General features: G+C 33.0%; 1 protein-coding gene across 2 annotated transcripts in view; it reads right to left on the bottom strand.

The window, feature by feature from the left end:
* Nucleotides 1-17,386, bottom strand: part of LOC135847977 (uncharacterized) — a 746,225-nt gene that overhangs the window by 7,658 nt on the left and 721,181 nt on the right. For both annotated transcript variants that reach the window (XM_065367729.1, XM_065367736.1), the window contains one exon: nt 11,112-11,304. In XM_065367729.1, the coding sequence (XP_065223801.1) occupies nt 11,112-11,304 (193 nt within the window). The remainder of the gene's footprint in view (nt 1-11,111; nt 11,305-17,386) is intronic.

Raw genomic sequence — 17,386 nt, 5'->3', positions numbered from 1 at the left:
TAAGCGAAGAAATTGATTTTTTTGGTTTCAAAATTATAGAATTTGAAGGATGTTTGTTTAGAAATTCCAACTTCAAAAATTAAAGTAAACATGCCTGAACGTCAAGGTGAAACCTTTCGAAAATTCGTATTTTGATGGGCGAAAAAGCAATTTTTTTTATGTGAGGAGATTGATTTTTTGGTTTCAAAATTTTAGGATTGGGATGATGGTTTTTTTTTTTTTTTTTTCTTAGAAATTCCAACATCGAAAAAGAAATGCAAACAGGAACTACCAAGTGAGGCTAAAAGCCATCGAAAATGTGAATTTCGAGAAGTAATAAAAAAAAACTTAATTTTTGTGAGGAGTTTATTTTTGAGTGTGAATTATAGATTTTTAGAAAATTTGATGTTGAAAAAGAGAAACTCTCAAGCATCAAGTCCAAAAAATTTTATTTGCCGAATCAGTTGAAAGACCCTTTCAGATTATTATACGTAGTGAAATCGGAGCTTTTCTCCAATTTTGACGAAACTCACTAAAAAAGGTTAGTTTGGATGTAATACCATCCCAACAATTTTTGAGCCGACCCCCTCCACTCCAATCCCAACTCGAGAAATGTGCCCATACATGCTCAAAATTCAAAATTATTCTCGCTCTCCGAAGAGGGTGCTTCAAAAATTTTGAAACTTTCTCAGAAAATAGTCATTAAATAGGTGCTTGTGTAAAAATATTTTCAAAAAAATTTCACATCAAGGTAATTTTTTGTTGGGGGGAGGGGTAGTTTTAAAAATGTTGGAAAATGGAGAGCTGTCCCCCTCTTGGCCTCTTGGACATCCCACTTCCCATTGGACTCCTCGTATGGAGTTTAGTGAATGACTCTCGTGTGTGACATTTTTTTTTTTTTTTTTGGAGTCTTTGTGCATCAAACAAAATTCCATGCTTCTATCATAAAATGCAGTTTGATTGCTGTTTTTGTTTTTGCCTACGTTTGAGGCTCAAAAACGAAAAAATGTAATTTCCGTGTCATTTTACGTACTGTAAGCGTGGGTAACTTGGAACGGGGGTGTAACTTGGAACACTTGTGACTTTTTATGGTCTAGTAGTGGTCACACTGGATGTATGGTGGCTAGCGTGCTCTAGGTGGTCTCATATTTTTCGTATGATTGTCGTCGATTTTATGCAGCAATCATACCTTATTATTTTTCATACCTTGGTCTTATTAAAAAATGAAGAAAACGTGCTTTGAAAATCGCCAAAATTTAATAGTGTTGAAACTTCTTTTACCCAGCTATTCGGATAAAGGCGAGTGAAATAATTTTTCAAAATAATTACTGTATGTGTTAATAGCTACAGAATGGCGTTGAATTCAAACCTTTATCTGTAATAGTTTCAAAATGACAGCCATTTTAAAAAAAAATTCATTTCTGTTCCAAGTTTTTTACCTGTTCCAATATTTTTTATAATTCTCAATTTTGAGATAATTTGAAAAATGAAAAAACCATCTTGTAGGAAATTTAATTTGCAACATGATAGTTTTTTTATTTTTTAAATTAGCTTAATATTTGAGCGAGTTATGTCAATTTGAAAAAATTGTATTTCTATATAATTTTTTTTATTGATAAAAACAAGGTTTTCGAGTTTTTTTGTCATTGTGAGTGAATAAAGCGTTGATATGATTTGGGGTGAGAGGGAATATTATTTGTTGATGTTTTTCTTCAATTTCAAGGGTTCTAGGTGCTTGCCAGAGCCTTCTAACATGGGAAAAACAGCCATTTTATTCGAGTGTTCCAAGTATTTATTTTTTGGAAAAAACTTGGAACACCTATTTTTTTCAAAAAAAGAGGGTTAAAAAATTTTTGGGGCACTTGATACTTACTACATATCAAAGAGAAGAAAGTGTTCCAAATTTTGAGCCAAAAAAAATTTTTTTCCACCGATCAGTTTTAAAATAATTCAAGTTTGAATATCTCAGTGTTCCAAGTTACCCACGCTTACAGTACCTACATTTTTCCCAAAAAATTCGATATTGAAAGTCCACATACCTACTGCTAAAAATGACGAAAAAGCACGTTTTTTGCAATATTTTGATTTTTTTGAACATGTTGCACCGATTTTTGAACTCCACTAAAAATATGTTCTACTTTAGGGAGTAACTAAATTTTTGGCAAGATTTCGCAGAGAGTAGGTACGCTCCTCGTTTTTTTTCATGAGTTTTTGAAATCTTCAACCCCCCCCCCCCCGTTGAAAACCCTGAAATGGACATTTTTAAAAAAAAAATCCACACACGTAGTACCTATTTAGTGAAAATTTTCTGTGAAGGTTTCAAATGTTTTTGACCACCCCTTTCGGAGAACGAGAAGTTTGAATTTTGTGCACGTAGGTATAAATGGGCACATTTCTTGTGGTAGGGTTGGTGTGGGGGGTCAACTCATAATTTTTTTGGGTTGGTTTCACATCCAAACTAACATTTTGGGTGAATTTTGTCAAAATTGGAGAGTGCCAATTTCATTATAATTATCTTATCCAGAAAGACTCTTTAAAAGCTTAATCAAAATTAGCCGAATTTTTCAAAATTTGACCACTAATGGATGGAGGGGATCAGTTTTGACGGTTATCATTACTTGTGAAAATTTTAATTCATTGAAATACACACCTCATTCCTTTGAAACATTGTAGTAAGAATATTCTGACTGAAAAAAATGAGCGGCGGGTTCTGCGCCAGGAATGAAAAAATTCAACGTGCAATGTGTGATATTAGAACTTTCTGAAAATGTAGGTAGCTCAATCGTTGTGATGGGATATTGTGACTGAGAAAATGAGTGGCTTCTGCGCAAGGAATAGAAAATTGGCTTTTAATAATGTTAAAAAGTTTACGAGTACCCTACCTATGGGATTACTTGACCTTGAAAGTTGAAAATTTAAAGTTCGGATAAGGCGAACATTGATCTGAATAAGATTTTAATTAGAGTACAAACCAAATTTCCCACCGTTTAAATCAACTTATGATCGATTTTTTTTTTTCATTTGAATAGGTAAGCAAAGTTTTAATTTTTTTTAAAAATTTGCATAAAAATCGGAAAAAATGAATTTCAGCGTCTGAAATTTTAGCTGGTGGTGTGTTTCGACGTTCTTTTTCAATTCGTCTTTGTCTACTTGAAATATTTTTATATCGGTTGAGACATGTACCTCCCATGTCGTGAGACCGTTCAAGAGAGAGGGGGGGGGGTAAATTTTAAGTAAGAGGCAACTCATGTCTCTCAAACGTAGGTGTATTGTACTTGATCATTCCGATATCGTCTCGAGCAAGGTTGAGAAAATTTGTGCACGTTTTTCACGCATTCGAGGCGTGATTTTCGTACACGTCGGTTAATAATTTACACGATAAACATTTATGCAAATACACATAAAACGTTAGAATTACAAGAGTTTATTCTTTAAACACCAATACGACGCGTAAAAAGTTTGTAGAACATACTATACAACTACATCCATGTGGTAGCAATGCATCTACGTAAACGTAATGTGCATACGTTTCAACACATCTATACTCGTACACTGCGAATAAGTATATTGGAAATATATTTTATCAAGTAGAGAGTCATTTGTGTCATTATCATAATTCTCTCTGTCTCTCACTCTCTTTCATTTCCCAATTCATAGACTACTTCACATTTCCAGAATAATATATAACGTTCAACTGGCTAATAATAACGTACGCAATCAATGCATTACGAGTAAGTAATTTTTTTTATTTTTCGGTATATTTTACGTAACTTTGGCATATACATTCATAACTTATTCCTATACAATACACATACGTATCTACAAATGTATACTCGAGAAACTCGTGTATTTTACGATTGAATCGTCGTTAACCGGCGCGCCGCAAATGCCTCGAATTGGCACTAAACGAATTTTTTAACAGTTTTGTTTACATTACGTCAACGTTTTTCGTACATACACGAGTATATATACGAGTAGCGAAAAACCTCGTATTAAAACATTTACCGCGCATCAATTGAGACCGCCACCGATGAGATTACTCTACATATCGTGTATTCCGTTAACGTGTACGAGGTTTTAAATCAAATTTCCGTATTGATTTTCGCTTAACATTTTCTCAACGTCGAGGTTTCTCTCTTTGTCTCTGTCTCTCGCACACACAAACCCTATCGTAGTATTATTTTTTATTTCACTTTATTTTTTGTCAAACCGCGACGAATTACTCGGCTGTTTGCGGTAAACTGTGGTATTAGGTTTGAGGTAGGTATATATTTTGAGAGTAATATGCAAATATGTCAATTTTAATGAAGCCCCCATCCTCACATATAGGTACTGTGTATGGGAGAGTCGATCGTCTCGTCGACCAATCCTGAACCATGCACGTGTCTTTGAGCAGAACACGTGAAACCGATGCCAGTTTTTACATTTTGAATACCCTCGATAAAGAGAAAAAATTCTCCTCTGTAGGTATCCCTCTTTAGCATTTTCAGTTCTTGGTTGAGCTTTTGAAAAGAAAACAAATATTTTTTAGACTCACTTGACTTCAAAATTGGCTTCAGAGAGAGAGATGGTGAGGGGGGGGGGTCAGTTCCCTTCAAAGAACCATACGATAAAAATTTCAGCCACCATCGAGCAACTTGAATTTTATTTAGAACAGTTCCATAAATTCCCAAACTTGGAGGAAAAAATACCTCAAATCAAAATATGGCCTCAAAGGGAAGTTCTCTCGAAAAATTTAAAAGCAGCAATCACCTCTCACAAGACCCATAGTTCCATATTTATGAAAATACATATTAAATAATAATAAATTCAAATAACTCACACACATTATAAACGAAGGAAGGAGATTCACTCTATCGAAAAATATCCTAGACTTATCGAAACCCCAGTCCGAATAAATCGTTGAACAAACAAAAGTGATGGATTACTCAGGTATTATCCGTACAACTCAACTACCTATCATACTAAGTTTATATACCTATACTAAACGACTATACCAACGCAACACATCACTCGCTTTCTTTATACGTATTTTCCACCCAGCACAGTATATAGTAAAGTTGAAAAAAAAATCCCGCGCGTCGTTTAATTTAAAACTTTCTTCTTTGATTGTTTTTATTTACCGAATATAAAAAAACACACAAACACAAAACACAAACATCCAGATAGAAAAAAATATACTTAATATATCTACCAGTAAAGAAGTTTACAATAAATTTAAAAACTTTGACGTTTTTGACGCGAGTTTATCTCGAGTTATATGTTCTTTCCACCATCGCAGAATCGCAGAGGTGCGTTATTTCATCGTATATGTAATTTTTTTTCTCATCCTTCCTTCGTTCGGTCTCTCGTATAATATATCTAAGTATTTACGGTTTAGAGAATTCGATATTGAAATGGAGGGAGAACGTGGTGCGAAAAAGACTGGAACGAAAATTTCGTCACTCTTTATTAATAAATTTCTCCTTTGTGGTAATCGATTTAGGTATATTTTAGAGCAGGGTTTTCTCGAAGCCTCGTGCAGGTTGTTTGAAAAAATAAAAGAAAATAGGTATTTTTTGTGTTGTCAAGTGATGGAGTAAATACAGCTATACTTACTCGTACACGTGCCAATTTTCTGGTCATTATTGACGATTTTAAAAAATTGGAAAAAATAGTTTCCACCATCGCAGAATCGCAGAGGTGCGTTATTTCATCGTATATGTAATTTTTTTTCTCATCCTTCCTTCGTTCGGTCTCTCGTATAATATATCTAAGTATTTACGGTTTAGAGAATTCGATATTGAAATGGAGGGAGAACGTGGTGCGAAAAAGACTGGAACGAAAATTTCGTCACTCTTTATTAATAAATTTCTCCTTTGTGGTAATCGATTTAGGTATATTTTAGAGCAGGGTTTTCTCGAAGCCTCGTGCAGGTTGTTTGAAAAAATAAAAGAAAATAGGTATTTTTTGTGTTGTCAAGTGATGGAGTAAATACAGCTATACTTACTCGTACACGTGCCAATTTTCTGGTCATTATTGACGATTTTAAAAAATTGGAAAAAATAGACAAAAGCTTGAGTACGTATGAATTTTTTTTATTTTTTTTTAAGTGGCAATAATGACAAAAAATTGACATCAAGCTGCCTTCCAAAATATTTTCCCAGTTTCAGGAATGATATTTTTCAATATTTTTTGTGTTTTGAGAGGGGGGTGGAGAGTCGAGAAAGAAGAACAGAGATCAGAAATTTGAAACAAACCCAACTTTAATTTTGATAAAACATCATAAACTCACAAAATTTACCTTATTTTTATAAAAATCATCAAAAAAATTCACAGAATTCTCATTGTTTAGGATATTTCAATTGGAAAGATTTTTTTACCTGCTTGTCTAGTCGACTCAATTCCTACCTACATTCTCTAAAAACTTTCTCAAATTCTTACGTAACTGATTTCTTTTTTTTAAGGACTCTGGAGAAATTAAGCACAAGAGCTTTCCAAGTTTTGATCGAAGATGAAAAAATTTTAATTTATTTCACCATCCATTTTTAGAATCGAGTGACGTCTCGCTTTATCTTTCACTTTTTATTTGGTACTTTTCACGATACATTATTTTTCTAGTTGAAAACTGTAGACAAGTATGCTTTTATGGAATTGGAAAAATGAACCATATCGTACGTCTGCCTCTTGTGGCTGAATGAAAAAAATAACGTGTATTTTTGGAAATTCGAATTTCAATATCTAATATTTTAATTTTTTTTTTTATTCGTAACTCATTCAGTTTTTTCAACATTCATGCATTTTTTAAAACCATATGTAATTTTTGACTTACCTACCTAGTTACCCACTTCTGTTTTGAATTTAATTCATTTTTTCCCTTCAAAATTTGTAATTTGTGGGCGACTTTATCGAACTCCCTACAACTAGGTTTTAGGTAAAAAAAAGTTGAAAAAATAGAAAAAAAAGTAACAAACAAATTTTTTATTGAATGAATTTTTTTGCAAATACATCTTCCAAAAATAATCCTTTCTAGAAAAAACTCTCATCTGTCCCCCAAGTAGGTAGTATTGGTTCTACCCTGCGAAACCCTCAAAATAAAAAAAAATTAGAAAATTAAACAAAAAACAATTTGACAACCATTTTCCAAAAACTGTCAATTTTAGAGGACAATTCTTTCGATTTTTTTCTTAAAAAAGCTTCCACACTTTTTTTCAATTTTTTATTCTTAAAAAAAAATATTTTTCAACTTGAAATGAAAATGATTTTTTTATCCATAATTGTGCAATAGGGAGAGAAACTTGAATACTTCGATTTTCTCAATTTGATGAAGATAGGGGGGGGGGGTAGAGGAAGAGTGTTCAGAACTAAACGAGGCTATAAAGGGAATAGTCTCCTGCCTGGCCTCAAATATGCATTTGAAGTTCGAACTATCGAGCTCTTGACATAACGGTATTTGATTTCACTTCAAGTGCACTGAGTAAAGAGAGGGGGTAAAAATCCCCCTCCCGATTCACAAAACACGATTCAAGCGTTAAGATAAAAACAAAGATTATGAAATAAATATTCTACCTAGAGAAAAAAATGTGGGGTTTAACTCAAAAATCGCAATGGCCTTTGTTTTGGGTCCAGAACCGAATCATTTTGACTCAAAAAACGGTAATTTTTTTAGAAAATTTTTGTGATGTCAATAAAAAATATCCTTGCGATCCATGAAATTGCGTCAAAATCTTCAACTGAGCGTAAAATTGGCATTTAGGTATATTCATTTTGGCTAAAAAAAATTGAAATTTATGGTCACAATAATGAAATCGTTACCTTCAAAAATAATAAGTTTATACAGGCAAAATTTAGAGGAAATTTTGATTTTCAAAAAATAAATATGCTTAAAGGTCCAAAATTACTCGAAATACCTAACTCAAACCATTTTAAATCAATTTAGATGGTTGAAAATAGAGAGCCTACAAAATTTCAGCTTTCTGCTCATTTCGCTAAAATTTTGATTTTTTCTTATTCCTTTTGAATATTCTTATGGTTCAAGTTACTTACTGCTTCTTGAATTCTTCTCTACTAATTTGTAGTGGGAGAGGGGACAATAATTGTTGGGTGAGCTTTTAATTTTGTCAAATTCATTCTGACTTATTTTTAAAAGGTCCAAACCTTTTCAGGTAGAATACTGAAGCAATTTTTGCTTGAGCTTTCGTCTTCCAATCTCAACTTTTTACGAACTTAATAAGTAATGATAATTATGTTGACCAATCCCAAAAATTATTGTTTTGAGTTAGGGAGTGGCGAGAGGGAATCATTTGCGTAAGTAAGCTTTAATTTTTTCAATCCACCCTTATTAATATCTATAGATATTTTTATGGGGGGGGGGTGGGTGGACAATTCCCAATTTTTTGGCCATGGGAGGCAATTCGAGCATACGATAGGTATGGCAAACATTATGTACCTAACTTTAAGGTGGATCGCGAAAAAAAAGTCACGGATTTTAACAAATTCAGTAGAGATTTTCATTTTAAGTTGAAAATTGCTCAAAAAAAATTCAACTTCGGAGGTAGGTAAGGTACCCTTAAAGGAGAGAAATAGGAGCTCTCAAAGAGGAACCATTGAGAAAGCTGGCCTAATCTAAAATGAAAGTATGATACTCCTCACATCGTGTGGAGGTGTCCAAGACACAACGAAGCTAGAGACCGGCTCAAGCAGGCCCTGATGTTGGATGAATGGCCCTGCGAACTGCCCGAGCTGCTTGGACAGGGAGGGAGACCATTCTCAGTCTACGCCAGGAAAGCATCGACCGTGAAGACACACCAGCCGAGCGAAAGCGAGGCTGCATGATCAAGTATCCGAAAGCAGCAGGAGCTAGCGAGTAGTGAGATCTGGCCTATCATCTAATAGGTGCGTGGGCCAGGGATGCTACCCCAACTTGCAAATCATCGACCCAAGCGAAGAAGATGCCAGCAGCAAAGCGGACGAAGAGGAAGCAGAGCTTGCAGAAACCCTGATCAAGACAATACCACCGGACGAGTCAGTCACCAGCAAAGAGGATGCTGGCAGCGGAGTGGACGAAGAGGAAACCGAGCTGCCAACCAACCGGACAGAATAAGTTACCTTTAGTTTAAGTTATGAAGAAGAATGTTTTTGTTAAGTTAATTAAAGTTAAGTTAAGTTGTAAATAAGAAGAGCGGCGATGATCCATAGATAACGATTGAAAATAAAACAAGGTGCGTTACTATGGGGAGCCAAAAAAAAAAAAGTACCTATCATTTGAGATTTTGTGTCGAGCTATACTGTTGTCGTAAAAATCCAAGATCACTTTCAGGGTACTATTGAGCAATTGGAAATTTGCGAATCGCTTATTTTTGGATAAATAGGTCTTTTGAAAATTTTTTGTTCGCACATATTCGCATTCATTATGCCCAAATTTTGAAAGATATCTTCCCTGAAACTGGAGAAAGTGTTTTGGAACGTGGTGGTCTGCTAATTTCAAAAAAACATCAAGAAAAATATCCAAAAACTTACCAATAAAATTTTCAATTTTTGCAAGTTGGCAGTAATGGTCAAAAAATTGACACCACCGCGTTCCAAAATATTTTCTCAGTTTCAGGTATAATATCTTTCAAAATTTTGATAAATTAATGCGAAATATTCGCGAAGAAAAAATTGTCAAAATATGAGTACCTATTTTATTTAAATATAATCGATTTGCAAAATTTCAACCGCTCAGTGGTAGGTACCCTAAAAGTTGTCTTGGATTCTGATGATAATAGCATTTGATCGATGCAGAATTCCAAATATATACGTACGAATGCTTTCATTTAGGACTGGGCTATTTTTCCCGATACAAGTTGGGTAGCGACAGGAGCGAAAAAACCGCAATTTTTTCAAAAATACTCTTTGAAGGCCCATTTCTCCCCTACAGGGACATCTCCGGATCTGAAATTTTTTTGAGTAACTTTCAACTCGAAATGAAGATCTGTGCTGATTTTGGTCAAAAATCCCACGTCTTTTTTTCATTAATTTTTTCATTATTGAAAACATGATTTGGTCAAAAGCCTTTCCTTTTCACGAAAAATGAATTATTTTTTCATTTTCGATACAGCCAGTTTATGATTATAGAATATGGAATATTTCACACTGACAAAGAAAAGGTAAATGACCCCGAAGTACTTCGAAGAGTTCTGAGTATTCATAGGTAAAGTATTTTCTTCGAATTTATCGGGTTTTCTTCGCACTTCGGCCAAGTGCATTACTCTCAACTCACATTTCAATTACCACACGTTTTGCCTACGTTTCGTGTTATTTCACATATTTTTTGTTTTCTCAATCACATAGTTAAATGTCACCTTACTACCACTCGTTAGACGTATTGTGCAACGTTTAAATGTCAAGACATATACGGCGAAACGATATCGATTTTATTTATATTCGCTCCAGTGTACTTATACCTAATCGTTCCTAACCTAACCTATCTAAACGTAGGTACCTATAGGTTACATGTACCATATTGAAACTCATCGTAATGGTACCATTTACTGTACAAGTATACGATACACGATATTCTATACTGCATAGAACACTACGTACATAGAGATATTTGTTTTCACTCGTTACCCAGAGCTGACAAGTAATTATTCGTACGTTAGCTGAATGTAACGCGGATTTAAATACGTTAACATACCACTACTAAAATCGGTGGATTTTCTCGTATTTCTACACCATGTGCAGGCTACTGTTTATAGTATACCTCTCCTCATCATCTGACACGATAACAAAACCGCAACATCGTATTATAAAGTACACCTATACCTACACGCGTAACATGTATATCGGATCGAATGTCCGTATCTCGCTGCCATATAATTGCATTAGAATATACAGCGACGTCGAGCGTCGAAAAGAGACAAACCATCTCATCGTCGACCAACCCTAGCTAAACATAAACATTCGTACGAGTACTTTATCATTCCACTATCGACTCGACCAAACACCACAATAATAATATGGTCTATGTCAACGACCCAATAGACAAGATATTGTACGTACGTAGGTAGGTACTGTACTTGTAAATAGAAATAGGTACATACGTATATTATTGATAGCTAAGCTAGAGCTAATAAATTGATGCGTGTATTGTACAGATAATAGGTACGTACCTTCCGAAGATACGGCTCTAATACGAACTAAATCAGTCTTATTTCCAACTAATATAACAGCTTTCGTTCTAATTGAATCCGTCCTCCAGAGCGTCTGCAGGTAAACTTCGGCTTGCTGGAAGCTTTCTCTGTCTGATGTCGAGTACACGACGCAGTAACCGTGAGGAGATTCGTAATTTGATACGTCTATCGGCTGAAACAGTTACAAATTAAATTCATAATTAGTTAATTATTCAATATAGGAGAGTAATTTTTATTGGATACATTATGAAATTGCTTTTGTACGATGGAGAAGTCGTCTGAAGCACCTGTAGGTGCTATTCGAGACACTGATATTCCTCATATGGCAATAAACCCGCTCATTGAAGAAGCGAGATCGATGTAAATTGAATAATAGATCTCTATGTTATGAGGTTTCGTACTAAACCTATTTTATATTTTTGTAACAGATTTACAGAACATTACGAAGTTGACGACCTCGGAGACAAAAAAATTTTCAAAGTCATAAGTAAGTAAGCAATTTATAAAACATCGGAAATTTACCAAAAATTACCAGTACCTAAGTACCTACTAATTCTCCCAAATAGGTATACTTTGTCAGTAATTTACCAAAGATTACTAACTTTGGTAATTCACAAAAAATGTACAACTAGGTATAATTTACAAAAACAAATATATATACCATACCAGTAATTCAGCAAACATTTACAGAAACTTGATGGAAATTACCAGCAATTTGAATATCAAAAATCATCATAAATTTACTAAAATTGACAATAATTTGCTAGAAAAATTTCCAATAATTCACTAGAAAAATTACCAGTAATTTACCAGAAAAATTACCAGTAATTTACTAGAAAAATTACCAGTACCTAATTTACTAGAAAAATTACCAGTAATTCACTAGAAAAATTACCAGTAATTTACCAGAAAAATTACCAGTAATTTACTAGAAATATTACCAGTAATTTACTAGAAAAGGTACTGGTACATATTTTACTAGAAAAGTTACCGGTAATCCACTCAGAGCTAGCTGTGGGTCCAAAACGATCCCAAAACTGGAACCGATCAAATCCCGATTCAAATCCAATCCCAAAACCCACCCCGAAAACCAAAATCGTCATTTTTCTTGATCCCAAAATAGAAATAATCCTGAAATCGATATTACAGCCAATAAGTAAGACTATCTCTCCAAATAGACCCAAACTCAATGACCACCCCAAGCATCCCTTCTGAAATCCGAAAATTCATAACCCTACTAAAAAACATCAACCTAATATGTAAACCAAATCTAAACCCATTTCTTCGCAATAATCTCGCAATTATAACCCCCCACCCCCACAAAAAAAACAAATTGAACCCAAAACAATCCTGGAACTGTTGAGATTCCAAATTTTTGATTTTTTCACAGATTTAATTGTCATTTCACATCATTTATCATCATTCATTCAGATTATAATAGAAATTGCTGGACGAATTGAGCAAAATATGCATTTAAAACATTGAAATAATTTTACCATCGGGTTGCCCATGTCAAAACCACCCATTTTTTAGGCCCTTTGCAGGGTCCATTGGTCAATTTGGGCTTAAATTGGTTGAAATGAAAATCCTAAAACCTGAACCGATTCATCCCAGAACCGAAACAATTTTTTCAATTCCAAAACCGTAATAAGAAATTTTGATCCCAAAACCAAAACCCACCAAAAAAATTACCAGTAATTTACCAAAAAAATTACCAGTGATTTACCAAAAAATTACCAGTAATTTACCAAAAAAATTACCAGTAATTTACCTAAAAAAATTACCAGTATCTAATTTACCAAACAAATTACCAGTAAACCAAAAACGTATGTAATGTAATTTTCCAAGCAATGCATAGTCTGAAAATACTGATTGCAAGGAGGTATCACTTTTTACTTGTATCTTTTGTATCCCCAAGTTGTAATGGGTTTCTTGCTTAGCGGATAGGCTCTGTAACAACTATCTATTCACCTATTGCCACGATGCACCATTGAAATCATTCATTTCAATTATTATCTACTTACCTACCTAATTAAAAAAATTATTCAGCTGAACAAATTTTTAGTGTTTTTAAATTTATTGGCACTAAGCATACATTCAACACCTTCCCCTCTTCTCACAATCTCCCAGCACATCCCAAGATTCACATTTTTCTTATAAGTATGCACAGAGGCCACAGAGCATTATTTTAGAGGGCCCTTTGGGGTGGGTATGTATTTCACAATGAAAATAGGAACTAAGGTGTTCTCTGCAAGGAAAGTTTCCAACCATGGACATGTTCTTTGCTTGAAAAAATGTTGATAAGTTATTTTCAAGAATTTCGTGTAATTTTAGCCAGTCCTTAGTTTTTTCTCACGTCCTTAATAGGAAGAATTGATATCCTAAAGTTTAGCGAATTAAAACTCAAAATGTGAAAAATTTGCTACAATTATTTTTACTGGCAATTTACAAAAATTACCCAATTTACATACCAAAAATTTTCCAAAAATCATCACAAATTGAACAAAAATTGCTACATAGTGATTCCTCAAAAATTGCCAGTAACTTACCAATTAAACAGTAATTATTTACAAAAGATAAAACGCGGCATCAGCTGGAAATGACAAAAAATTTGCTAAAAATCAAAAGTAAGCAAGTAAGTAATTTACTTAACGAAAATTACAAGTATACCAACCCAAGCATTTAAATCTCCCAAATACGTATAAGTAGGCACCTAAGTGATTCCTCAAAAATTGTCAGTAATTTACCAAAGATTACTATGACAATTGGCAAAAAATATACGACTAGGCATAATTTACTGAAAAAATATATACCAGTAATTCAGTAAACATTTCCAGTAACTTGATAAAAGTTACCAACGATTCAATCACAAATTTATTCAAATTGACAGTAATTTACTAAAAAATAAAATTACCAGTAATTTACTAGAGAAATTACCAGTAATTTACTAGAAAAATCACCAGAATTCACTAGAAAAATTACCAGTAATTTACTAGAAAAATTACCAGTAATTTACTAGAAAAATTGCCAGTAATTTACTCGAAAAATTACCTGTAATTTACTCGAAAAATTACCAGTAATTTACTCGAAAAATTACCAGTAATTTACTCGAAAAATTACCAGTAATTTACTCGAAAAATTACCAGTAATTTACTCGAAAAATTACCAGTAATTTACTCGAAAAATTACCAGTAATTTACTAGAAAAATTACCAGTAATTTACTAGAAAAATTACCAGTAATTTACAAGAAAAATTACTATGAATTTACCATAAAAATTACCAGGAATTTGCATCCTAAACCTTTGTTAGTAAACTAATTTTTTTATACATATGTAGTCTGAAAATACTGATTGCAAGAAGGTATCACTTTTCATGTTTTGAATCCGCAAGTTGGTAAGTATAATTGTTTTATTTGCAGGCTCTGCAACGACTATTCACCTGTTGACACGTGATGCACCATTGGAAAGAGCTCAATGAGTAGATAGATTTCGGTGAAAAAAAAATTGAAAAGTTGCATCCTAAACTCAGGGAAGTTGTCCAAATTTTCATTACTTTTGACCAATCAGAACATGGAATTTTAAGATTTTGGCAAAATGCTTCAATAGAGGGGGTGGTTTGTGTGTGTAAAAGTAACCCGAGTCCATGCATGGTATAGTTGAAAAATATGTAGGTAGTCTGATAAGTGATAACCATTTTGAAGCTATCAGCTAACCTGATGTCAAGATAGGTACCAACTACAGCTACTTTTGTAAACCTGTGCAACTGACAAATAATATAACTAAGTTCATAACTGCAGCTACCTACTGTGATAAGATACTTGTCAGGTTAATAACCATTGAATAACCACCTTCGGTTCTCTTACGTCACGTATTCCAATCCCACATAGGACAACATTTTTTTTTTTTTTTTTTTTTTTGGTAGATATATCCTTATTGAAGTTCAAATAGGATGGACACATGTTCATTGAAAGTACAAAAACATGTATTCTCAAAAAGATCAGTAATCAATCAATCGTTTCAAGTTTTAAAATAATTTGTCTATCTATTTCCCTCATTGAATCTCCATTCTCCAATTCAGAAATACCTACAATCAAGCTGAAAAAACCTGGAGAATTTTGTTTTAAAAGTAAGGTATAAAAAATTCCAAAAAATTAAAAAACGTTTTAAAAAAAGAAAAACTGTTTGATAATTGAAAAATTGCAAGAATTGAAAACATTTGGAAAGTTACAAAAAAACGCAAAAAAAATGAAAAATTACCAAACAAGACGTAAGAAATTATGGAAGTAGCTCAATAATCAACTCTGGAAGTACTGATTGCAAGGAAGTATTACTTTTTAACTTTATATTACCTAATTAGATATAAAACAATTTAGGCTAAGTACTTATTTTTACAATAAATCTTTGTGTTTTTTTTGTTTTTCTGATGAGTTTTGATTTTTTCAACAATTTTACCAACCTAATAAAGAGATGACAGAGAAAATGTGGTGATACTTGCATACCCTTGATATGACGAAAAAAATATTGTAAAATCTCCATCACATAAAATTTTTCACAAACGTGATTTTTTACCTACTAACAATTTTTTCAAGTTTTTTGTAAGGTGCACCGGTGTAAGTCAGAACTAGTTTTTCACAATTTCAACTTTGACCAGCTGTTACTCTCCTATAAATGAATGAATATGGATCGAATTTATTATGTAGATGTAGGTTCCCATAAGGGCTCTTCATCAATGATAAAAATTTGAGCGCAAAATTGTCACAGTAGCTTTCGCTCAGTAGAATAAAATACCTATAAATTGTTCTGACTTACTCCAATTTGGGGGAAGTTACAGCATTGAAAACATCATTGTATACGATTTTAGAGACAAAGGATCGAGCTATTTGCTGATTGAAAAAGGGTTTTTGCTTCTTGTTAGTTACTTTTTAAGTACTTTTTTTGTTGTAAATTTGATTACAGCCAAAAGCAATTACCTAGCAAGCATGTTGAATGAATAATTTATTGATGAAAAAATATCGACGAATAATAAAAACATTAACAATCTAATTCGAAATTGAAAAATTTCCCATCTGGCAATGATAAACACTAATCACAGCTGATTGGCCTCACCAAAATACAGTACTGTTCAGTGATTGGCTACAAATTGAAAAAAAAACAACTCGTGATTAAAATCAATAAAAACTCTAAAAAATAGTGGCGATAAGTGAAAATATATCTAGTTAATTCTAGATGGTTTTTGAGATGATATCAGTGCAAAAGAAAACCATTTTCCTTATTTTATCCTTGGCTTTATTGAACCCTAATGATAAGAACAATTTAGTGGATGTAATACGTGAGATATTCCAAGGCACCTATTTCACTGACAATGATAGAAACCAATCAGTCCAATTAGTTTACCACTTATGTACAAGACATCGATGATAATTTGATACCGAAAATGAAGATTAAGGTTAAGAAACAATAAATGTTTAAGAAGGAAAGATCATTTTTTAATAAATTTTAAATTTTTCAGCTAATTTTTTGATTAGAAAAATGTTGGAAAGTTATTTTCAAGAGTTTGTGTGACTTTAACCTGTAATTAGTTTATTCTTAAGTACTTACCATTCAGACTTAATACTTACTTAGTTACTTATCCTCAAGTTTCAGGTACCAAAAATTTTCCAAAAATTATCAGAAATTGACCAAAAATTGCTAAGTATATAATTAGTGATTCTGCAAGAGTGGCCAGTGATTTACCAATTTAACAGTAATTTACAAAATATAGGTATCAGAGCTGAAAATGGTTACACAACCGCTTATTGTTTACTATCATATTAAAATACCGTCTAACCAAAAATTACCAGTAAGTAAGGCTAAGTACTTAATTTCCCCAACAGATAGTGATTCAGCAAAAATTATCAGTAATTTACAAAAAATATAGGTACCTAATTGAAAACGTTTGGAAAATTACAAAAAGTCTCCAAAAAAAGTGAAAAATTACCATAGAGGTATTCCTAAAAGGAGTCAATTTTTCTAGTCGATCCCTATTGAAAGTTCAAATATGGTGAACACGAATTCATGGGAGCCAATAACTCCAGTGGCGCCCAGAGGTTGCAAAAGTGGTATTGCAGAAATTTTATGAGGGCCCCGAAATTTTTTTCAGGAGGGCCCCATTTTTTCAGAAAAGGTCTAATGATTGCCATGGGTATGGTGTAATTTTTTATGGGTCAGTTTCAAAATTTGGATGAGTTGTATCTTGTCTAAAACCATCCCATAAA

This window comes from Planococcus citri, chromosome 1 (genome assembly GCF_950023065.1).
Source record: "Planococcus citri chromosome 1, ihPlaCitr1.1, whole genome shotgun sequence".
In the NCBI taxonomy this organism is placed as follows: Eukaryota; Metazoa; Arthropoda; class Insecta; order Hemiptera; family Pseudococcidae; genus Planococcus; species Planococcus citri.
This window is presented reverse-complemented; position numbering and strand designations above follow the sequence as displayed.